Here is a 17,274-nt window from a genome sequence, read left to right on the forward strand (position 1 = left end):
AGATTTTGATGTAGCTTTGTGACTTAGCATGTCCACCCTCAAACAAATGGCAGATGCAAAGAATGCATTTCATGATTTTTCTAACTCTGGCCTTTTTCTTTTGTGTAAAGAAAAAAGAAAAAAGGATAACTTAGAAAAAACCTTTTCATCATTTTCATAATAGCCTTACCAATGCAAATTCAATATGCTGTCCCTTTGTTTCAGGATGGAGGGCTCAGGTTGACAGGTGCATTATACTTCTAGCAGAGGTTATGGGTCAGGCTGAGGCTGAGAGGGTAGCTTCCAATAACTTTATGGTGTCGTCCGGTGCTGTTAGACCCATTCTCCACATTGTAGTTGTGGAATTCTCTCCTGCCAAGCACAATTGTTGTTGTTGTTGTTGTTGTTTTGGGGGTGTCATGTGCTGAAGACTTTACCCTGGCCTTTGACACCTGATATTTTAGGACCTGCCTTGTTCTGTTGATTGTAGTGTGGTTTAGCTGTTTTTTTATGCTGTATTTTTAAAGTTGCGAAGGGTGGCTGAGAAAACGAATGCATAAGAAATAATAATAATAATTGGTGGGCTGAGACAGCAGCGTACAGTAACCCCACTGTCACCCCACTCCTCTTACATGGTTTTGGGGAGGCAGTGATGAGAGAGATAGTAGTTTAGGACAGCCCTGCAATGTGGTCCACAGCAGATCAGAAGAAGCGCTGAGGCTCATTGGTTGGATTGCCAGCCAAACAAAATCCCTCATATGAAAACCCCTTGAGAAGATTGCAAAAAACCCCCAACAACAATCCATATATCCCCCTCCTGGAACTTCTCCAGGGTAAACCCAGTACAGTACTCAATTGCATGTAGAAGTTGCATGTTCTGTCATTGACTTGCATGTAGCTGAACTGAAATTTACCGTATATCTCTCTGCTTATCTATCCATCTAACTAACTAACTAACTAACTAACTAACTAACTAACTAACTAACTATATTCAGTGGAGCTTACTTCTGAGTAAAAAATTGCATCTTTTGCTCTTTTTTTGGCGGGACAAGGGGGACGCATTTGTTGCTATGCCTAATCGCAGTTGCGTTAAAATCTCAACTGATTTCAACTATTTTCTGCTCTGACACTTGCAAGTCGAGTTGTGCGCCTCTCTAATTTCTTAGCTCTGTGCTGAGGACTGCGGTTGCTATGGGGACGGACGCCATTTTGGGCAACTTGGTGGCGAGGGAAGGGGGGGAAGGAGAAGAGTTCCCAGAATTCAGCGCGCCTTTGACCTCCGTGACCCAATATGGCTGCGCCCAGGGCCGCGGAGGAGACGCTTTGAGTGAGTGGAAGGTAAGAGGGGTCAGTGGCTAAAAAGATGCGGGGAGGTTGAACTTGGGGTGACCAACGGGGAGAGTGAGCCTGGAAGTTGGCTTAGACCGTTCGCCCATGTAGTCTAGCGTTGTCTGCACTGACTGGCAGCGGCTCTGCAGGGATTGGAGCTTCTGCACGCAGAGACTGTGCTTTGCCACTGAGCTATGGCCCTTTAAGAGTCATTGGAACTGGAGTCTTGTAAGGGTGCTGAGAGTTGTTGGAAGGCCTCTGTTCCCCTCGTAGGGCTACAATTGTCAGAGTTCCCTGGGAATAAGAATTGATGGTTAAATACTATATAGAAGGAGTGCATCCCCAGCTGCACTTTAGCCCATGTTTGTGAAGCAGAAGCTGGTTGTTGCTCTGGCTTAATAGCACCTAAATGCAAAGAGGTTACTTTTCTAAATGTGGTATCAGTTGAATGATTTCTCACCCCTGACCTTCAGCCTTTCCCTTCCTGAAACTGAGCCAAGACCCCCACGTCCCATAATTCCTCCTAAAAAGTACCCTATTCCTTCAGCTATATTTTCAGAAAATATATCTAGCAGATTCTCAAAGCCCAGCTGCAGCTCTTGTCTCTCCTGATGTCCTCTTTGGGCTCCAGGAAGGGTCTCCTCGTGAGCCATGAGGACTCATGAGCCATCTCCTGCAATTTTCAGGCTAGCCAGTTGCACATAAGTGGGGGGACGGGACACTCGTAGTCAGTGTTAGAAACTCAGGTGTATAAGCTGGGTACCAAATGGCACCTTAAACCTAGGTTACGGTTGCCACAACAGAATGTCTGTCCGCCAGGGTGTTGGACTAGATGACTCCTGGGGTCCCTTCTAACACTGCGATTCCATGATCTCAATTAAATTGCTGTACTGTGGCTTGCTCTTGCAACAATTCACTTGTCCCAGTATGCAAGAAGGAGAAACACACACAATGGAAATGGAAATGGAAATTAACTATGGATTAAGGCAGAGGTTTACAAACTGTGGTTGCCAACCTGGCACCCAGAAATCTCCATGGAGTCGTAATTGGACCTGCACCAGTAGCAAAATGTGCCTGGCGCCTGGGGAATTTTGATCAATGCCTGTGGTTGGATTTCCAATGTAACAATAGGCTCCAATAGGCTCTGGCTCCACCTCCTGTCAGCCTGCTTTCTGCTTTCAGTCACAAGGGACACCAGCTACCCCAACTTGTCATTGCATTTCTTCCAGTTTGGGTTAAAGATTACTGATGCTTTAGAGCTGTGGTTCCCAACCCTTTTTTTGGTCATGCCCCACCTAAGCATCTCTAAAATCCTGATGCCCTCCCCACTGTGACATATAATTCTTGTTATTCAAAAAGTGAACTCCTGTTCACGTGTAGGAAGCTTAAAAGGCCATTCACTGTTAATAATTCATTCTTGATTTGCCCCCCTTAAAAATCAAATTGCCCCCCTGTGGTCCGTGTGCCCCACGTTGGGAACCACGGCTTTAGAGTATTGATTCTTATGTGCTGGTTTTTAGATACTTTGATTATTTCGTCTTTCCCCAGCTTGGAGCCTTCCAGATTCCTGTGGGTATAGGACGGTATACAAATTTAATAAATAATAAAAATAAATAGTAACAATTCCCATCATTCCTGACCTTGGGTCATTCCGACTGGGGCTAATGGAAGTTGTAGTCCAAAACATTTGGAGGGCACCAGGTTGGGGAAGATTATCTTATCCTGAGTTGTATATAGTTTTAAGCCATTGTTACTTCTACTTAGTTGGAAATTGATAATAATAATAATAATAATAATAATAATAATAATAATAATAATAATAATAATTTATTATTTATACCTCGCCCATCTGGCTGAGTTTCCCCAGCCACTCTGGGCGGCTCCCAATCAGTGTTAAAAACAGTACAGCGTTACATATTAAAAACTTCCCTGAAAAGGGCTGCCTTAAGATGTCTTCTGAATGTCAGGTAATTATTTATCTCTTTGACATCTGATAGGAGGGCGTTCCACAGGGCGGGCACCACTACCGAGAAGGCCCTCTGTCTGGTTCCCTGTAGCCTCACTTCTTGCAATGAGGGAACTGCCAGAAGGCCCTCAGCGCTGGATCTCAGTGTCCGGGCTGAACGATGGGGGTGGAGACGCTCCTTCAGGTATACAGGTTTTGGTTTTATATGTGTTTTTTTTGTAATCTGTCCAAAGATGACATTGTCTAGAAATCTTTTTAATAATATTAAATTTGACTTTTTCTAATTCAGATCTAGCCAGAACTTGAATTACGATGTCGAAGATATCCCGTGCTGCTTCTAAAGCAGTACAAAAGGTGGACCCTGGAAATTTGATCCGGTCGATCATCCGAGCTGGGCAGGCTGTTCCTGGACCACCCTTAGGACCTATCCTTGGGCAGGTATGCATGGGAGAGGGTTAGGAGGAAGGGAGGTCTAGCAGAATTGAAGTGTGAGGCTAGATCACTAAGGGAGTTTCATTTGCAAGCAGGCCACAATTTGGGACATAAATTGGCTCCTTTTAAAAAACAATCGTTTTTGCTGTTTTCTTCTCTGCCTTTGATTAAAATCACTGGTATTGATCATAATGAAAATAATGAAGGTGTAGCTAACTGGCTGGAAGGTGGCAATTGAGTGCTAAGGCTTGGATCAACTGAGCAGTTATACTGTTTGGCTTGGAAACCCACTCCCTAGTCCTTCGATTGCATGAACTTGTTGGGATTATTCTGAACCTTCTCCCCCCCCCATCTCCCCCCCCCCCATCTGTACCATGGCAGTGAGGTATATATGTATACACGCACAAAATTAGCAGCTAAATCTTGAAACACTGGGCAATGTGTTCTGGAGGCCCTGCTGTTAAACCCCAGATGTGTGTAGAAGTTGATTGCCCTTGTTCACTGGTAAGAGTGGGCAGGGGGGAAGAACACTCTCGACATGCTTAGAGGCACTCTCTTCTTTATTGCTTCACGTTCTGGAGCTGAACCCCCAGCTCAGATACAATCCTTATCCAATCGTAAGCAAAATAGAGTGAATCACAGCCATGTAGTTTGGTTAGTCATTTTGCTAAGCTGCTTTTCTTAGGATAAGGGACATGGAAGTGGTGATTTCCTTTAAGAAACTGTTTTGGCAATTTTGAGAATAGAAGATAGAAATGAAGCTGGCTGCAAGAGCGAAAAAACTTTCCCACTCCCTCGGCAGCAGGATTGTGTCTCCCAGACCTCCTTTGTAGTTTGAAGAAGCACACGTTGTGAGATTTGATTTCTAAGGACACATGTGACAAAACTTAACTCTGCTGTTTCTGAGCTTATGGGGTGCAGATCAATTACTGTAACAAAATTAGGAACCCAAGACATAAGAGCAGATCCTAGTTCTTCTGTGCCCATTATGCTCAGGTGACTGAAGGTGCCTCCAGATGTGGATGATTTAGCAGCAGCTGATCATTGCCATTCTGCTTTAAGCCAGAACCTGAACAGTATCTAATTCCAGACTTCTGGAATCCAAACAAAATACTGTAGTCCAAGCGAGCAGTCCTTGTATCCCAGTCCCATATATTACAGAGGAGGCCATTTTTATTGGGGCCATGGTGTGTGTATTGGGTCGAGGGGAGGTTAAGTATTCCCACCCCACCATTAGCTGCACTCTCCTACTGCAAAGTAGGGGAGTGGGGACTGATACAAAGGCAATAATATTTGGAGAGGGAAGAGCTAAAGTGACGGCAGTGATTCTTAGACAGGAGAGGCAGACCATAGAGAAGGACATTTCTCGAGCACAATCTGTACAGGGCATTATTGACCTGTCTAGGCTGCAACAGCTGGGTTATCTACACCTGAGAAAATAGTGTGTAGCATCCATTTTTATGTTTAAATGGGATTTTCTGAGCTGGGGTGGAGGGGAGGAAGTTGAATAGGGAAAACATGAGATGAGGTTGTTTTGATTGTGTAGATGCCCTGCAAAAAGTGTGTCAATGAAGTGTGGCTTTCTCACAGCAAATGTAGAGGCAGCCTCCCCCTATGCAGGTTCTGTTGTTAGACCCTTGCTGATACACCCAGTGCCCTTTTGGCCCTCTGTTCCCAGTGAGGGCACCCAAGAGAAAAGTGAGGCTGTTTGCCAGACAGCATCACAGAAAAGGTATCTCACAGTCCGCCCCAGACAGACTTGAGCTGTATGTGCTGACCTGTTCTGAGTCCTCTGGAAGTGGAGGGACCAGTGGCGGCTGGTGGGGCTCTTGGGGAAAGTTGAGTAGTGTGCCTGCAGTGCTCTGACCCTTGGCTTTTAAGGTGGCAATGTCTGTGGAGCTGGTGGCTGGTGGTTTGGACGCAGCAGTGGAACTGTTCTTCTGTAGCCTGCGGCTGTCTGTAGGAGACTTCAGCCATCGCTTGCAGTGGTTCACCTGGGCTGTGTCCGTAGGGCATGCCAGCCGTGGCCTGAGCACACTTGCAAACCCTGTCAGGTGTCAGGTGCCCATGGTGTGTTTCATCTGTGTTTCTACGAAGCTGCTCATCCATTGGCTGAGTATGTCCAAGGCCTCGGCTGCCTCGGATGTGGCTGTGGCCTGTTTCCCTTCTGCCCCGAGTGCTTCTGTGGTGCTGGAGGGCAGCGCAGCACTTTAGCGCAATGGCCAAGAAGTTCTTCCCCATGAAGATGGAGGAGATGCGCTGGTCATGGCAGAGGAGCAACAGCCCTCCGCGGATGAAGATGGTGGCCACATTGACGCTGGCCAGACTCAGGAGTGGGTAGAGCGCGCCAGGGCGTGGGCCCTGCACCCCCAGCTCATTTAGTGAGACGCAAGGGAGAATCAGCAGGAGGCCATAGCAGTAGAAGAAGGTCAGGCCCTCAGCCCACAGGGGGAGCACCCGCCGCTGCGGCTCCCACAGGCTGGCCTGGATCTCCAGCACATCCAGCAGGTCCAACACCACCCAAAAGAGGCGCCCGCGCAGTTCGTCTTTCTTCCGGAAGCTGGCGGAGGCCTGGGCCACCAGCTCCGTGGCTCCAAGGACCATGTAAAGGGCAGGAATGCAGATGGAGAGCAGGAGGGTCAGGGTGCGCCGGGCCAGCGGGTCAGGCGCCCGCCCCTCGGTTGCGTAGTGCTGGTAGACAAAGTAGAGCTTGATCTCCAGCGCGAAGGCAAAGAGAAACCACAGCACCATGGCGTAGCCTCGCTGGGCCGGCCTCACCTCGCTGCCTACCCACATGGTCGCGTAGCGCAGCACAAGCAAAAAGAAGAGGTCCCCAGCCAGGGCAAGGGCGCCGACTCCCAGGCGCCGGGCCCCAGTGCTCTGCTCCACCAGGTAGACATCCATCGCCCCCATGGTGCAGACGATGACCACAGCTGCCACGCAGGTGTGTGGGATGTTGGGGGCCTGCTGCTCCATGGTGCCTTTTTTGGGGGGGGAGAGGAGAAAGAGGAGAGCATACAATGAAGGAAATTAAGAAGGAAGGTTGGGGGGGGGGCATTTTCTGAGGAGCTTGCTTTCCCATCTGAAAGGGGTGAGAAAGAGAGAGCTCTGGAACATTGGAAACTGTCTTGTAATGAGTCAGACCCTGTGATCCCGTCTAGCTGGTACTGCGTGCACTGACTGGCAGTGACATTCCAGCGTTTCACACAGGATTCTCTCCCAGCCCTGCTGGAGAAGCTGGGGATCAATCCTGGGACCTTTTGCATGCAAAGCAAACTGAGCTTCAACGCTTCCAAAACTATGCATTTAATCAAATAAATGGGGGGGGGGCGGACTTGGTTGTGGCCTATTTTTAATTAATTAATTAAGTTTCTATTTTATTTTTAATTTGCCCATCAGTAAATATTTCCTTGGTGGCATATAAACAAAACAATGCTAAAAAAAAAAAAAGGAAAGAGGAAAATAACACAGTTAAAAATGAACAGCAGTTTTGTTAATGATAGAGATAGCGTAAAAAAGCTCAAACTGAAAACACTATTAAAAAGCCTGTAGGTGAATAAAAAAAAAGGTATTTGCAACCACTGAAAAGGCTATAGAGGAGGCATACATGAGAAGAGGCAAATCTTCTAGGGATGTGTAGGTAAAACCAGCGTCATCCGGGCTTGCAGGGGCCTTCTGGCTTCAGTGTCGCGGTCAGGCTGGGGCTGTGGGTGGTTGCTGAAGCCTATTCCCATGAGCTGCAAAGAACAGCAATGGGGGTAGGGGGCATATAAATAAACTTGCCTTGCTCCACTTACTTTGTGACTCGTGCCAGCCTGTAGAAAAGGTCACTCTTGCTTCTGCGCAGTTGAACTGCCTAGTTGGGGGTGCCTTCTTCATGCCCTGTCAGTATCCGTTATCGGAAGGCTGAAGCAAACGCCTTTGTCTTAAAACGCCAGATTGCTGATCCCATCTGATCACTGGAAACTCCATGACTGTGGACTTTGAAGCCGGGTTGGGGGGGGGGGGGACCTGCAAAGACCCATTGGTTTAAAACCTCCAATCGCCTTTTCCCTGGTCAGTTCTCCTGAAAGCCCACCTCTTCTTTTGCTTCATCCCAAACCAGACCTGAGACGTTTGGGCTTTGAACTAGGAAGCCCCTCCTTCAAAACACGTCTGGACCATGAATTTCCTAGGCGGCCTTAGCGAAGCCCTTCTCAGTCTCCCCACCACCACCAGTCTGCAATATGAGGATAAGAATGCAGGCCTACTTTTCAGGGTTGTTGCAAGGATTAAATGCAACCAGGCAATGTGTGTAACGCCCTTTGGGTATTCTTTAAAAAGCTATATAATATGTGCTGCCAACATTAATAGAGTCTGAGCACATGTCACTTGAGAGGGGGCCTTTTCGATTATGCCTCCCCCTTCTCCTCTGAAGGTCTCCCTGCAATCATTAACATCCTTACGCCATCAGGTAAAAACTTAACCTTTTCTCCGAGACATTTGATGGCTTTTGAAGATTTTGCTGTCTATTTATGGTATGTGTTTTGCTGCTGTTTTATTGGTCTGTTTTATAGATTGTTGTAATTGCACTGTAATGCATTGTTCTTTTTTATTTTATGGTTAATGTATGTTATGCTCTTCAAGTTTTTGCAAGTGGCTTGGATAGTCTTTCTGTGGCAAGCGGCTAGTACGAATTCAGAAACAACAATAGAGTATTGTGGCACGTTAAACACTAACAAATTTATGATTGCACTAACTTTCATGGACTGGAGTTTGTGAAAACCTTTGCTGTAATAAATTTGTTGGGTCTCTTAAGGTGCCACAATACTTGTTGGTTTTGCTGCAACAGGCTGACACAGTCTCTGACTAGCATTAGGTACAACCTGTTAATTCTGCATTTGTGTAAAGGTGTGTTTTTCTTTAGTCCTGAATCTACTGCTAATCAATTTTACTGGATCATCCCAGGTTTTAATGTGAAACAGGCAAATTCCGCTCCACCAACTTTCTACTGCACATGAGTCACAGTTTTTAAAAACCTCAGCTCACCTTTCTCTTAACCATTTCTTTTTTTCAAACTAAAAAGCCTCAAATGTTGTAACATCTCCTCCTAGTGCAGTTGCTGTCCAGCTCCCTGATAATTTTTGTTGCCCTTGTTTTCTGCACCTTTCCCAGCTCTGCATTATCCCTTTTTGTTCCCCGTGTGGCTGCACCATGGATTTCTGTAAAGGCATTGCAGTGCAATCAGTCTTACTTCCAGCCCTTTCCCTAATACAGTAATCACAGCCGTGGGACTTGCCTCTTTCAGTACTGGCATGAAGCATTATTTATGAATTAATATTGATAATGAACCCTTCCTTAACTTTATTGTCACTTGGATGCCCGCATGGAGATTTTGTGCTGAGCACATCCAACGGGCTTAAGTTTGAGCCAGCAGTAAAGCTGGCTGAAGTTGCAATTAAGGAGAGGCTGCCCCTGCCCATGTGCAGAGTATGTGTTTAGACATCTAGGACGAGGGGGGGGGGGAGCATTTCCAGGTCAGACTGCATAGCATCCAGACAGCTTGAGCACCCTGCCCCCAACACCTGGCCCACAAATCTTCCCCACAGGGTTACAGCCACCACATAGATCTTCACAGCACAGCAATGACTCAGTATGGACAGTTTTATGCTAACTCTGGACCAGCGCAGAAGTGGAGCAACAGAAGTGGATGCACAAAACTAAACCTCTCTGCAGTCAGACAAACCTATCCACTACAACCCCAAGATCTTATTCTGGGTCAGTTCAGACACAGTTCCCTGTCCATTCCCCCCACCCCCCAGTAATCCCCACAAAACTGAGACATTCTTCCCTCCCACCCCTGAATTACAAATCCTCAGCCTTCTTGAAAGGACAAGGCACTGGGATTTGGGACCCCCTCTGCCTGCTCAACTTGCTCAGACCAAGGTTTTCAGGAGCATGAAGGCTGTAGGAAGAGGCTTCAGAACAAGCAGGAGTGCAGAAGCCAAGGCCTGCATGGAGGCACCATTTGCCCAGTGAGGAGAGAGACAGAGCTGCTCTGTACATCCTCAGAGGCACTCTTTCTGCTGCTCATATATCCTCAGGTGCATACCAGACAGGACTGGGAGGGAATGGGGTCTTCCCCAGTTGTGAGTGAAATTCACCCACCCAAGGAGTTGGGAACCACTTTGTGTACAGAGATAACAGGGAGGTATCCTGATTCTTGGATTTTTATTAGACAGGGGAGCCTTGTAGAAAATGTGCGTGTGTGTCTGTTTCTGTGTGTCTGTCTGTGCATTATGCCGGAGGGATCTCCGTCCTCTAGATTGGGGGTGTCGGTGCCGAGGGGAGGGACCTATTTGCCGGACAAGTGCATGGTAGCTGTTTGTGTGTGTGTGTGCTTGACTCTGTCCCTGCTCAGCCATCCTATTTTTGCCGCTGGGAGGGAGGGTGGGCTCTTGAGTCCTTGCCATTCACATCCTCCCCCTCCCCTCCCCCTCCTCAGCTCTACAGTTGCTCCTTGTGCCAAAGGAAACGCACACAGGATATCCTGGTTCGGCCCCCTCCCCACTGCTCGTGGGCGGGGGTGGGGGATCTCTGGCGCATCCTCCCCTCCTCCCTTCTTCCAATACCTGCAGGGATCCGGCAGTGTGTGCTTCTACCTACCTCTCCCGATGTGCTCAGAGCAAGGCAGAGACAGGGTGAGGCGGTCTGTTCTCCCTCAAGGAGGAGGAGGATCCCTGTGTGTGCGTCTCCCCACCCCCCGCCTGCTCTTGGACGGAGGATTTAAACACACACGTACACACAAAACTCCCTCGATTCGCCTTCGCCGTCATTCAGTTTTTCTTGCCCATTCAAAGGGCCAGGGCTGTGGGACTGTTTCCAAGTGGTTTTCATTTGAGCCTTCATTCAAGTCTGGCACAATTGAAGTAACCGTCGAGGGGGGGGAGTGCCTCTGAGCATATGCTGAGTGCCTTTTCGGTCCCAGGGGCAGGTGACTTACTCAGCCACAGGTCTGGGTGTGCTCAGCACCCAGGCAGGAGGAAGCCACTTGAGAAAAAGCCCCCTCGTCCCTCCAACTTTGCCAGCTTGAGTGGGATAGATGTGTAAGAAATGACTCTGTCCATCCAGGATTAAAGGAGGCAGCTGGTTCCAAACCAGAAGGGTTAATTATCATCCAGGCAGCATGAGACTCAGCACCACTCTTTAGAAATTGGCTGCTGTGCTGCACCTCTTTTCTGGAGCAGCGCTGGAGCAGAAACTAGCCTACTGTAGAGTGGTGAAATTTGCATTCCCTCCCCCTCCACTCTCTTTTCCCTCTGAGCCTGCCCACTATTGGCCACATGGTCCCTGGAAGCATTCCCTTGGGCTGAACAAGGGATTCCTCCACCATCACCCCCACTGTTACCTCCCCCACCAAGCTTAGACAGGGCAGCTATAGGAGAGTTTGCCCCTTCTGGGGAAAGGCTTGGGAGCGGAGTCCTGGAATCCTTCTAGCACCCAGAGAAAGGAAGATTGGGTAGAGACACAATAGTAAAGGTAAAGGTACCCCTGCCCATACGGGCCAGTCTTGACAGACTCTAGGGTTGTGCGCTCATCTCACTCTATAGGCCGGGAGCCAGTGCTGTCCGCAGAAACTTCCGGGTCACGTGGCCAGCGTGACGAAGCTGCTCTGGCGAGCCAGAGCCGCGCACGGAAACGCCGTTTACCTTCCCGCTAGTAAGCGGTCCCTATTTATCTACTTGCACCCGGGGGTGCTTTCGAACTGCTAGGTTGGCAGGCGCTGGGACCGAGCAACTGGAGCGCACCCCGCCGCGGGGATTCGAACCACCGACCATGCGATCGGCAAGTCCTAGGCGCTGAGGTTTTACCCACAGCGCCACCTGCGTCTGAAATAGCTGAAGGGCTGTCACTCACAAGTTGGGACAGACTTGATTCTGGTCCAGACAGCAGGATTAGAAGCAATTGGGGGGGGGGGAATGCCAGGGAGCAGATTTCAGCTACATGTGATACAGCCTATTCAGTACTGGAACAGGCCACCTGGGAACATGGTGGGCACTTACTTTCCAGGAGGCAATTCAGCTGAAAGCGGATCGCCTTCTCCCAGGAATGCTGTGGTTGCATCCTGAATTCTTCCCGATCCTGCACTGCTCAAAGTGTTGGACTAGTTGCCCTCTGAATTTCCTTCTGAATCTCACTTTGCGTGATTCCTGTCTCTTGTCCCCCTCCAGAGAGGCATCTCCATTGGGCAATTCTGCAAGGATTTCAATGAGCGCACAAAGGACATCAAGGAAGGGATCCCTCTGCCCACACGCATCATTGTACGGGTGAGAAGAACATAATTTACCTATTTATGTAGAGGCAGGGCTGGAAACATCTTGCAGGCGGACGTCTGTCTTGAACCTTGAGTGCCTGTGCCCCAGAGTTCAAATACTTCTGTGTGCAGCTTGCTCTGGAGGATCCCAGGTCGTGTGCCAACCACTTTTGACGTCTTACACGGAGCCAGATCCTTGGCCCATGTTGTATACAGTGACTGGTGGTAGCTCTCCTGAGCCATGTGCTGTACCACTGAGTTGCTGATAGTAATGGATGTGGTAGTCCAGAACATCTGGAGGGCCCCACGCCTGGTTTGCACCTCATTTTTGTGTTTGCGCCTTTGCCAGAGATCTCTGAGGCATGGCTGGCTTAACTCTCTTCCCTTTTCCCTGTACTCCTTTTTGCAGCCTGACCGATCGTACGAGCTTCAGATAAACAAGCCAACAGCCACGTATTTTCTGCTGTCGGCGGCTGGCATAGAAAAGGGAGCAACAAATCCTGGTGAGAGACACAACCAGGGAGGGAAGCTGCTGGGTAGGGTGAGGGTCCAGAGGCAAAGTGCTGGGAGAGAACGGCAGAAAGGAGCCATCTGAGCACCAGAGCTGAGGGGGCGGACCAGCAGCCCACGTCCCAGCAATGTTGTCACCAGTGGCTTCTGGGTTGGGATTGGTTTTCCCACCTGTTTGTCAAGGCTCAAATCACTTAAGTACAGTGGAACCTTGGTTCCCGAATGGCTTAGTTGCCGAACAAATTGGCTCCCTAACGCTGCAAACCCAGAAGTGAGTGTTCCGGTTTGCAAATGTTTTTCGGAAACTCCTGCAGCCAATTGGAAGCCGCGCCTTGGTTTTTGAATGGTTTCGGGAGCCAATTGGACTCCCGGAATAGATTAAGTTTGAGAACCAAGGTACCACTGTATAAGGGACCAAGAAGCCAAAGTACATTTATTATTACAGGATAACCTTTTGGGGACAGTTGATGCACCTGATGAAGTGGGTTCTACTTCATAGAAACCTCTGCCATTAAAAAATAAAGTCTTCTAATGCTCTGCAGGATGTTTTTTCCATTTGTTGTTTTTGCTGTGACAGTCTAGCACAGCCTCTGGAGTTCCCACTAAGTACATGCCCCACATTAGAACAGGTTCAAAATTGTGTTGGGGGGAAGCATAAGCCTTGGAGTTTGAATATTTTGAGTTCAAATGAATTTCCCCCCCTCTCTCATGTGCATGATAACGCACATGGCTAAAAACGTTGGGAGTTTTGAGGAGTGCTGGGATTTCCCCCTCTTGGGCTTTGGTAGCAAGCCTCCAATTGGCTCTTCCTGGCTTTAAGTCCCTCTCTATGCTGTGCTGCAGGGCACGAGGTGGCAGGAATGGTGACCCTGAAGCACTTGTACGAAATCGCCCTGGTGAAGTCTCAGGACCCGAACTTTGTGCTCCGTGACACGCCGCTCGAGAAGGTCGTCCTGTCGCTCATGGGGACTGCCCGGTCGCTGGGCATCAAGGTGGTGAAAGAGTAAGTGACTGGTGCCCATGGGAATCAGTGGCTGAAGAGCACAAACCTTGGGAAGAATCCACGAGGCAGCAGACAAGCAGACTCTGGTTGCAGTTTGCATACAATGATAAACCAGGCTTCTCAGTTTATTGAATGAGCAGTGGGCTGGTCCATGTTATCTTCCCAGTTTGCCCCACCCTTGGGGCAGGCAGGAGTAGGAAAATGAGAAGCTTCAGCTTCCTGCTCTGCCCAAAAGAGGGGTCATAGTTTCTTGCTTCCTTAACAGCTTGGGACCAGTTTACTTAAGGGATCTCCCCACCACCCTAGTTGGATCACTTTAATCTGCAGAACTTGCAGTTTGACTAAAGCCACACCATCCCAGTCCACATTTGCAGGGATTTGACCCTTTAGTGTGGCAGCACATTTGCTGTGGAACTCTGCGCCTATTGACATTAGGCGGTTGCTCTCACTATATTGTTTTGTCGTTGCTCTATTTATAATTCACCTTTTCTCCAAGGACGTGGTCCTCGTCCTCCCAGTTTTATCCCCACAACAACCCTGTGAGGTAGGACGGCTGCTGCAAACATTTTCCAGCAAGCCCACCCAGGCATTTTGCTTAGCTACCTCTATTTGTTTCAAAAGGTTTTACTGATTTCATCTGTGTTTGGGTGACGATGGTTTTGTGCCTATTTATTTTTCAATTCGTTTGTGGATTTTGGCCCCTTTTGAGCTACAGTGGGAGAGCTCTCTGATCGATTGGTTGACCAATCTTCTAAACAAATAGCAAGCCAACAACAAATGGTGGCTTCAGATGGGCTGGTGCTTATTCAGAAAGTATGGATCACGGTCACGTGTTAATGTAGCCTCTGATTCCTGGCCTGTTTTTTGGGGGTTTTTTTAGGTGGTAGTGGGAAGAGAGAGTATTGTGGGGGGAAACAATAACTGAAATTTGGTGTCCCGAGGAGGTGACCCTCGATGCCATCGTAAGGAGAGGCTGTTGGTGGGAACCAGGATACAACGGGCAGCCAAAGTAATTTGCCAGGTGGGATGGAGTTTCCTAGTAGGTGGGTCACTGTTTTTTACCCAGGAGGGGCGAGGCAGCAGAGAGGTGGACATTGCACTGACCTCCCTGCTGCTTCACCCTTCTCTCTCCCTGTAAGCAACAGTGATCTGCCTCCCAGGAAGCTGGTCGAGCAGCCCTGCCTCACCTGGTGAGCCCCACCTGACCAGCGAACCCTGTGAAGCAGCAGAGAAAGGTGTGGGGCAGAACTGGAAATGGGGCAGATAGGCTTGACGTGAAGCAAGGAGGTGCAATTCTCTTTCCTCTTCCCTCTCCTCCAGACTCGATGCAGAGGAATACGCTGCTTTCCTGAAGGAGCGCGAAGAGTTATTGGCAGCTCAGGCCGAAGCAAAAGAAGCTGAACTGGCAGCTGCAAAGAAGAAATGAGCACCACCTCCCTCCGTTTGGGCACACTGAGCTTCAGATCCCCAGAGTGCTTGGAGTGCGAATGGCGCCGGCTTCTCACTTGTCCCGTCTGCTGTGCGCTGGGAGCTAAGTCGGCCCAGTGACTGGTTTGGTGATGCCTTGCTTAAGAAGACAGGGAGGAAGGCGAGAGGGTCAGGGCTGGTCTGACTCTGGAACTCCCACTGTAATTATTGTCAGTCCCTTTTCAGTAAATGATTTCTTTTTTAAAAAATAATCTCACAATTTCCTTCTGTGTCTTCGAATGTCTGTGCTGTGTTATCTTTCTGATCCCTGAAAAGTTATTTACCGTATTTTTCGCCCTATAGGGCGCACTGGCCCATAGGATGCACCTCGTTTTTTGGGGGGGAAATGAATAAAAAAAATTATCCCCCCCCAGGCTTCCCTCAACCCCAGCCCCCAGAACAGGCTGCTATCCGCAAGCCTTGCGAGCCCGGCGGGACCTCCCACTGGGCGCGCAAGGCTTGCGGATAGCTTCCTGAAGCCTGGAGAGCGAGAGGGGTTGGTGCGCACCGATGCCTCTCACTCTCCAGGCTTCAGCGAAAGCCTGCATTCGCCCCATAGGACGCACACACATTTCCCCTTCATTTTTGGAGGGGAAAAGGTGCGTTCTATAGGGCGAAAAATACGGTAACAAGACCTATTTCCTGCTTAATCACGAAAAACTCTGAGTAAATACATGCTCATTAAAAATAATGAATCTAGGTTCATTTGAAAAACACAAATAAACTTGGAAGATGGAACGAAACAAGTTGACCTAAAATTTATCAAGAAACGTATCGGGGCAAAAGTCTAAAACAAATATACATAATAAAATAAAATCACATGCTAAAGTTAAACATCTCGGCGGGCTTGCCTACAGAAAAGAGTTTTTAGCAGGTGTTGAAAACAATATAGCAAAGGGGCCTTCCTAATATCAATTGGCAGGGAGTTCCAGAGAGCAGGTGCTGTCATAGTGAGGAGCTGATTCCCTGCAGATGGGGAATGAACATTACACGGCACTTGCAGAAGCGCCAGTTCCACAGGTTGAAATGGTTATGTGGACACATATAACTTGTCATTCAAAGAAGGAGTGATACATCAAACATTAAAAAACTTCCCTGAACAGGGCTGCTTTCAGGTGTCTTCTAAAAGTCACATAAGTTGTTTATTTGCTTGACATCTGATTGGAGGGCGTTCCACAGGGTGGGCGCCACTACCGAGAAAGCCCTCTTCCTGGTTCATTATAACCTCACTTTTCACAGTGAGGAAACCTCCAGAAGGCCCTCGGAGCTGGACCATCACCCCCCAGCTGAACAATAGGGATGGAGATGCTCCTTCATGTATACTGGGCCATTTAGGGCTTTAAAGGTCAGCACCAACATTTTGAATTGTGCTTGGAAACTTTAAGGCTTCTTCCCAAACAAAAGTTACCCTTTTCCCATGGCTGCTCCCCATGGTTTTAAAGGGATTCTCCTAACACTGTTGTAATAAAATTGCTATATAGAGTATCCAGCAGGTGTCAGGGCTGAGCCGTACCTCATCTTTTTTGAGCCCTTTCAATTCACCCATGCCAGCATCCCTCTCACTTCATTCAGGCCTCTGTGGTGATATGTGGAAACTACCACAAATCTCAGCACCTCTCATATTAAAAATAATAATAATGAACAGTGCATTTTTTTAAGGCTCCTGCCCCAGCCCCCCCCCCCAATAGGGTGCCATCCTGCAACAGCCACACACATTTGTGTTGTTTTGCATCCAGGAATGATGGGCTGCATCTCCCTCGCTGGTACCCAGAATTTCCATAGCAACGAGTGATACTGCTCAGGGCACCACCTTCATGTTACTAGGGCTGCTTGGGTGGCAGAGGATTGCATCAGAGGAGGGTGTCCGGAAAGAGAGGTGTAGGCATCATTGCTTGGGGCAGTGGATCAAATTGGGGGCTTTCTTGGGGAAATGGAGAGAGGGTCCCATCCACAGGACCCCAACCTCCTGAAATGGAAGACGCTTTGAGCGATTTCTGCATTGCAGGGGGGGGGGGAGTAGATGACATTTGCGGGTGCCTTCTAGCTCTAAGATTCTATGATTCTACAATTGTTTTGTAACTATATCCTGTTCTTCTACCAATAAGTATCCAGAGTGGCTTGCAAAATAGAAGTGGGGGCCACCAATAATGAAGGATAAGCATTTTATGAACAGCAGAATGAAAAGAAACAAACCCACCAGGAATTAAAATAATGGAAAACAGTAGCAGAGCCTCTTTCTTCCTGGGACTCTTAAGGAACTGATACTCAGTGGCATACTCGCTCCCACAGTGGGCA

At 48.5% G+C, this 17,274-nt stretch overlaps 2 protein-coding genes across 3 annotated transcripts; one reads left to right on the forward strand and one right to left on the reverse strand.

The window, feature by feature from the left end:
• The first annotated feature begins 1,213 nt into the window (after nucleotides 1–1,213).
• On the forward strand, nucleotides 1,214–15,203 carry MRPL11 (mitochondrial ribosomal protein L11). Of its 2 annotated transcripts, none has more exons than XM_028709959.2 (6): nucleotides 1,214–1,317; nucleotides 3,564–3,712; nucleotides 11,917–12,012; nucleotides 12,409–12,502; nucleotides 13,353–13,512; nucleotides 14,833–15,203. In XM_028709959.2, exons 2-6 carry the CDS (start codon nucleotides 3,587–3,589, stop codon nucleotides 14,936–14,938), a joined length of 582 nt encoding a protein of 193 aa, XP_028565792.2. In that variant the 5' UTR covers nucleotides 1,214–1,317; nucleotides 3,564–3,586; the 3' UTR covers nucleotides 14,939–15,203. The 2 variants fall into 2 exon arrangements, with proteins under 2 accessions (XP_028565792.2, XP_028565793.2); XM_028709960.2 differs by having other exon boundaries at nucleotides 1,225–1,306.
• On the reverse strand, nucleotides 4,249–8,636 carry LOC114586468 (transmembrane protein 121-like). The gene is made up of 2 exons (XM_028709958.2): nucleotides 7,504–8,636; nucleotides 4,249–6,687 (listed from the first exon to the last, which is right to left on the reverse strand). The coding sequence occupies exons 1-2, from the start codon at nucleotides 7,583–7,585 to the stop codon at nucleotides 5,444–5,446; spliced, it is 1,326 nt and encodes a 441-aa protein (XP_028565791.2). The 5' UTR covers nucleotides 7,586–8,636; the 3' UTR covers nucleotides 4,249–5,443.
• Nucleotides 15,204–17,274: the final 2,071 nt, after the last annotated feature.

The sequence above is a fragment of the Podarcis muralis genome, chromosome 16 (assembly GCF_964188315.1).
Source record: "Podarcis muralis chromosome 16, rPodMur119.hap1.1, whole genome shotgun sequence".
Classification (NCBI taxonomy): Eukaryota; Metazoa; Chordata; class Lepidosauria; order Squamata; family Lacertidae; genus Podarcis; species Podarcis muralis.

What these genes read in the sequence shown, in the direction of transcription:
- MRPL11 (XM_028709959.2), top strand. Translation starts at nt 3,587, where the DNA reads ATGTCGAAGATATCCCGTGCTGCTTCTAAAGCAGTACAAAAGGTGGAC. An exon ending in TAGGACCTATCCTTGGGCAG is followed by an intron (nt 3,713 to 11,916) that starts GTATGCATGGGA and finishes GTCCCCCTCCAG; the next exon opens with AGAGGCATCTCCATTGGGCA. An exon ending in CCACACGCATCATTGTACGG is followed by an intron (nt 12,013 to 12,408) that starts GTGAGAAGAACA and finishes TCCTTTTTGCAG; the next exon opens with CCTGACCGATCGTACGAGCT.
- LOC114586468 (XM_028709958.2), bottom strand. Translation starts at nt 7,585, where the DNA reads ATGAAGAAGGCACCCCCAACTAGGCAGTTCAACTGCGCAGAAGCAAGA. An exon ending in AGGCTGGCACGAGTCACAAA is followed by an intron (nt 6,688 to 7,503) that starts GTAAGTGGAGCA and finishes CCCCCAAAAAAG; the next exon opens with GCACCATGGAGCAGCAGGCC.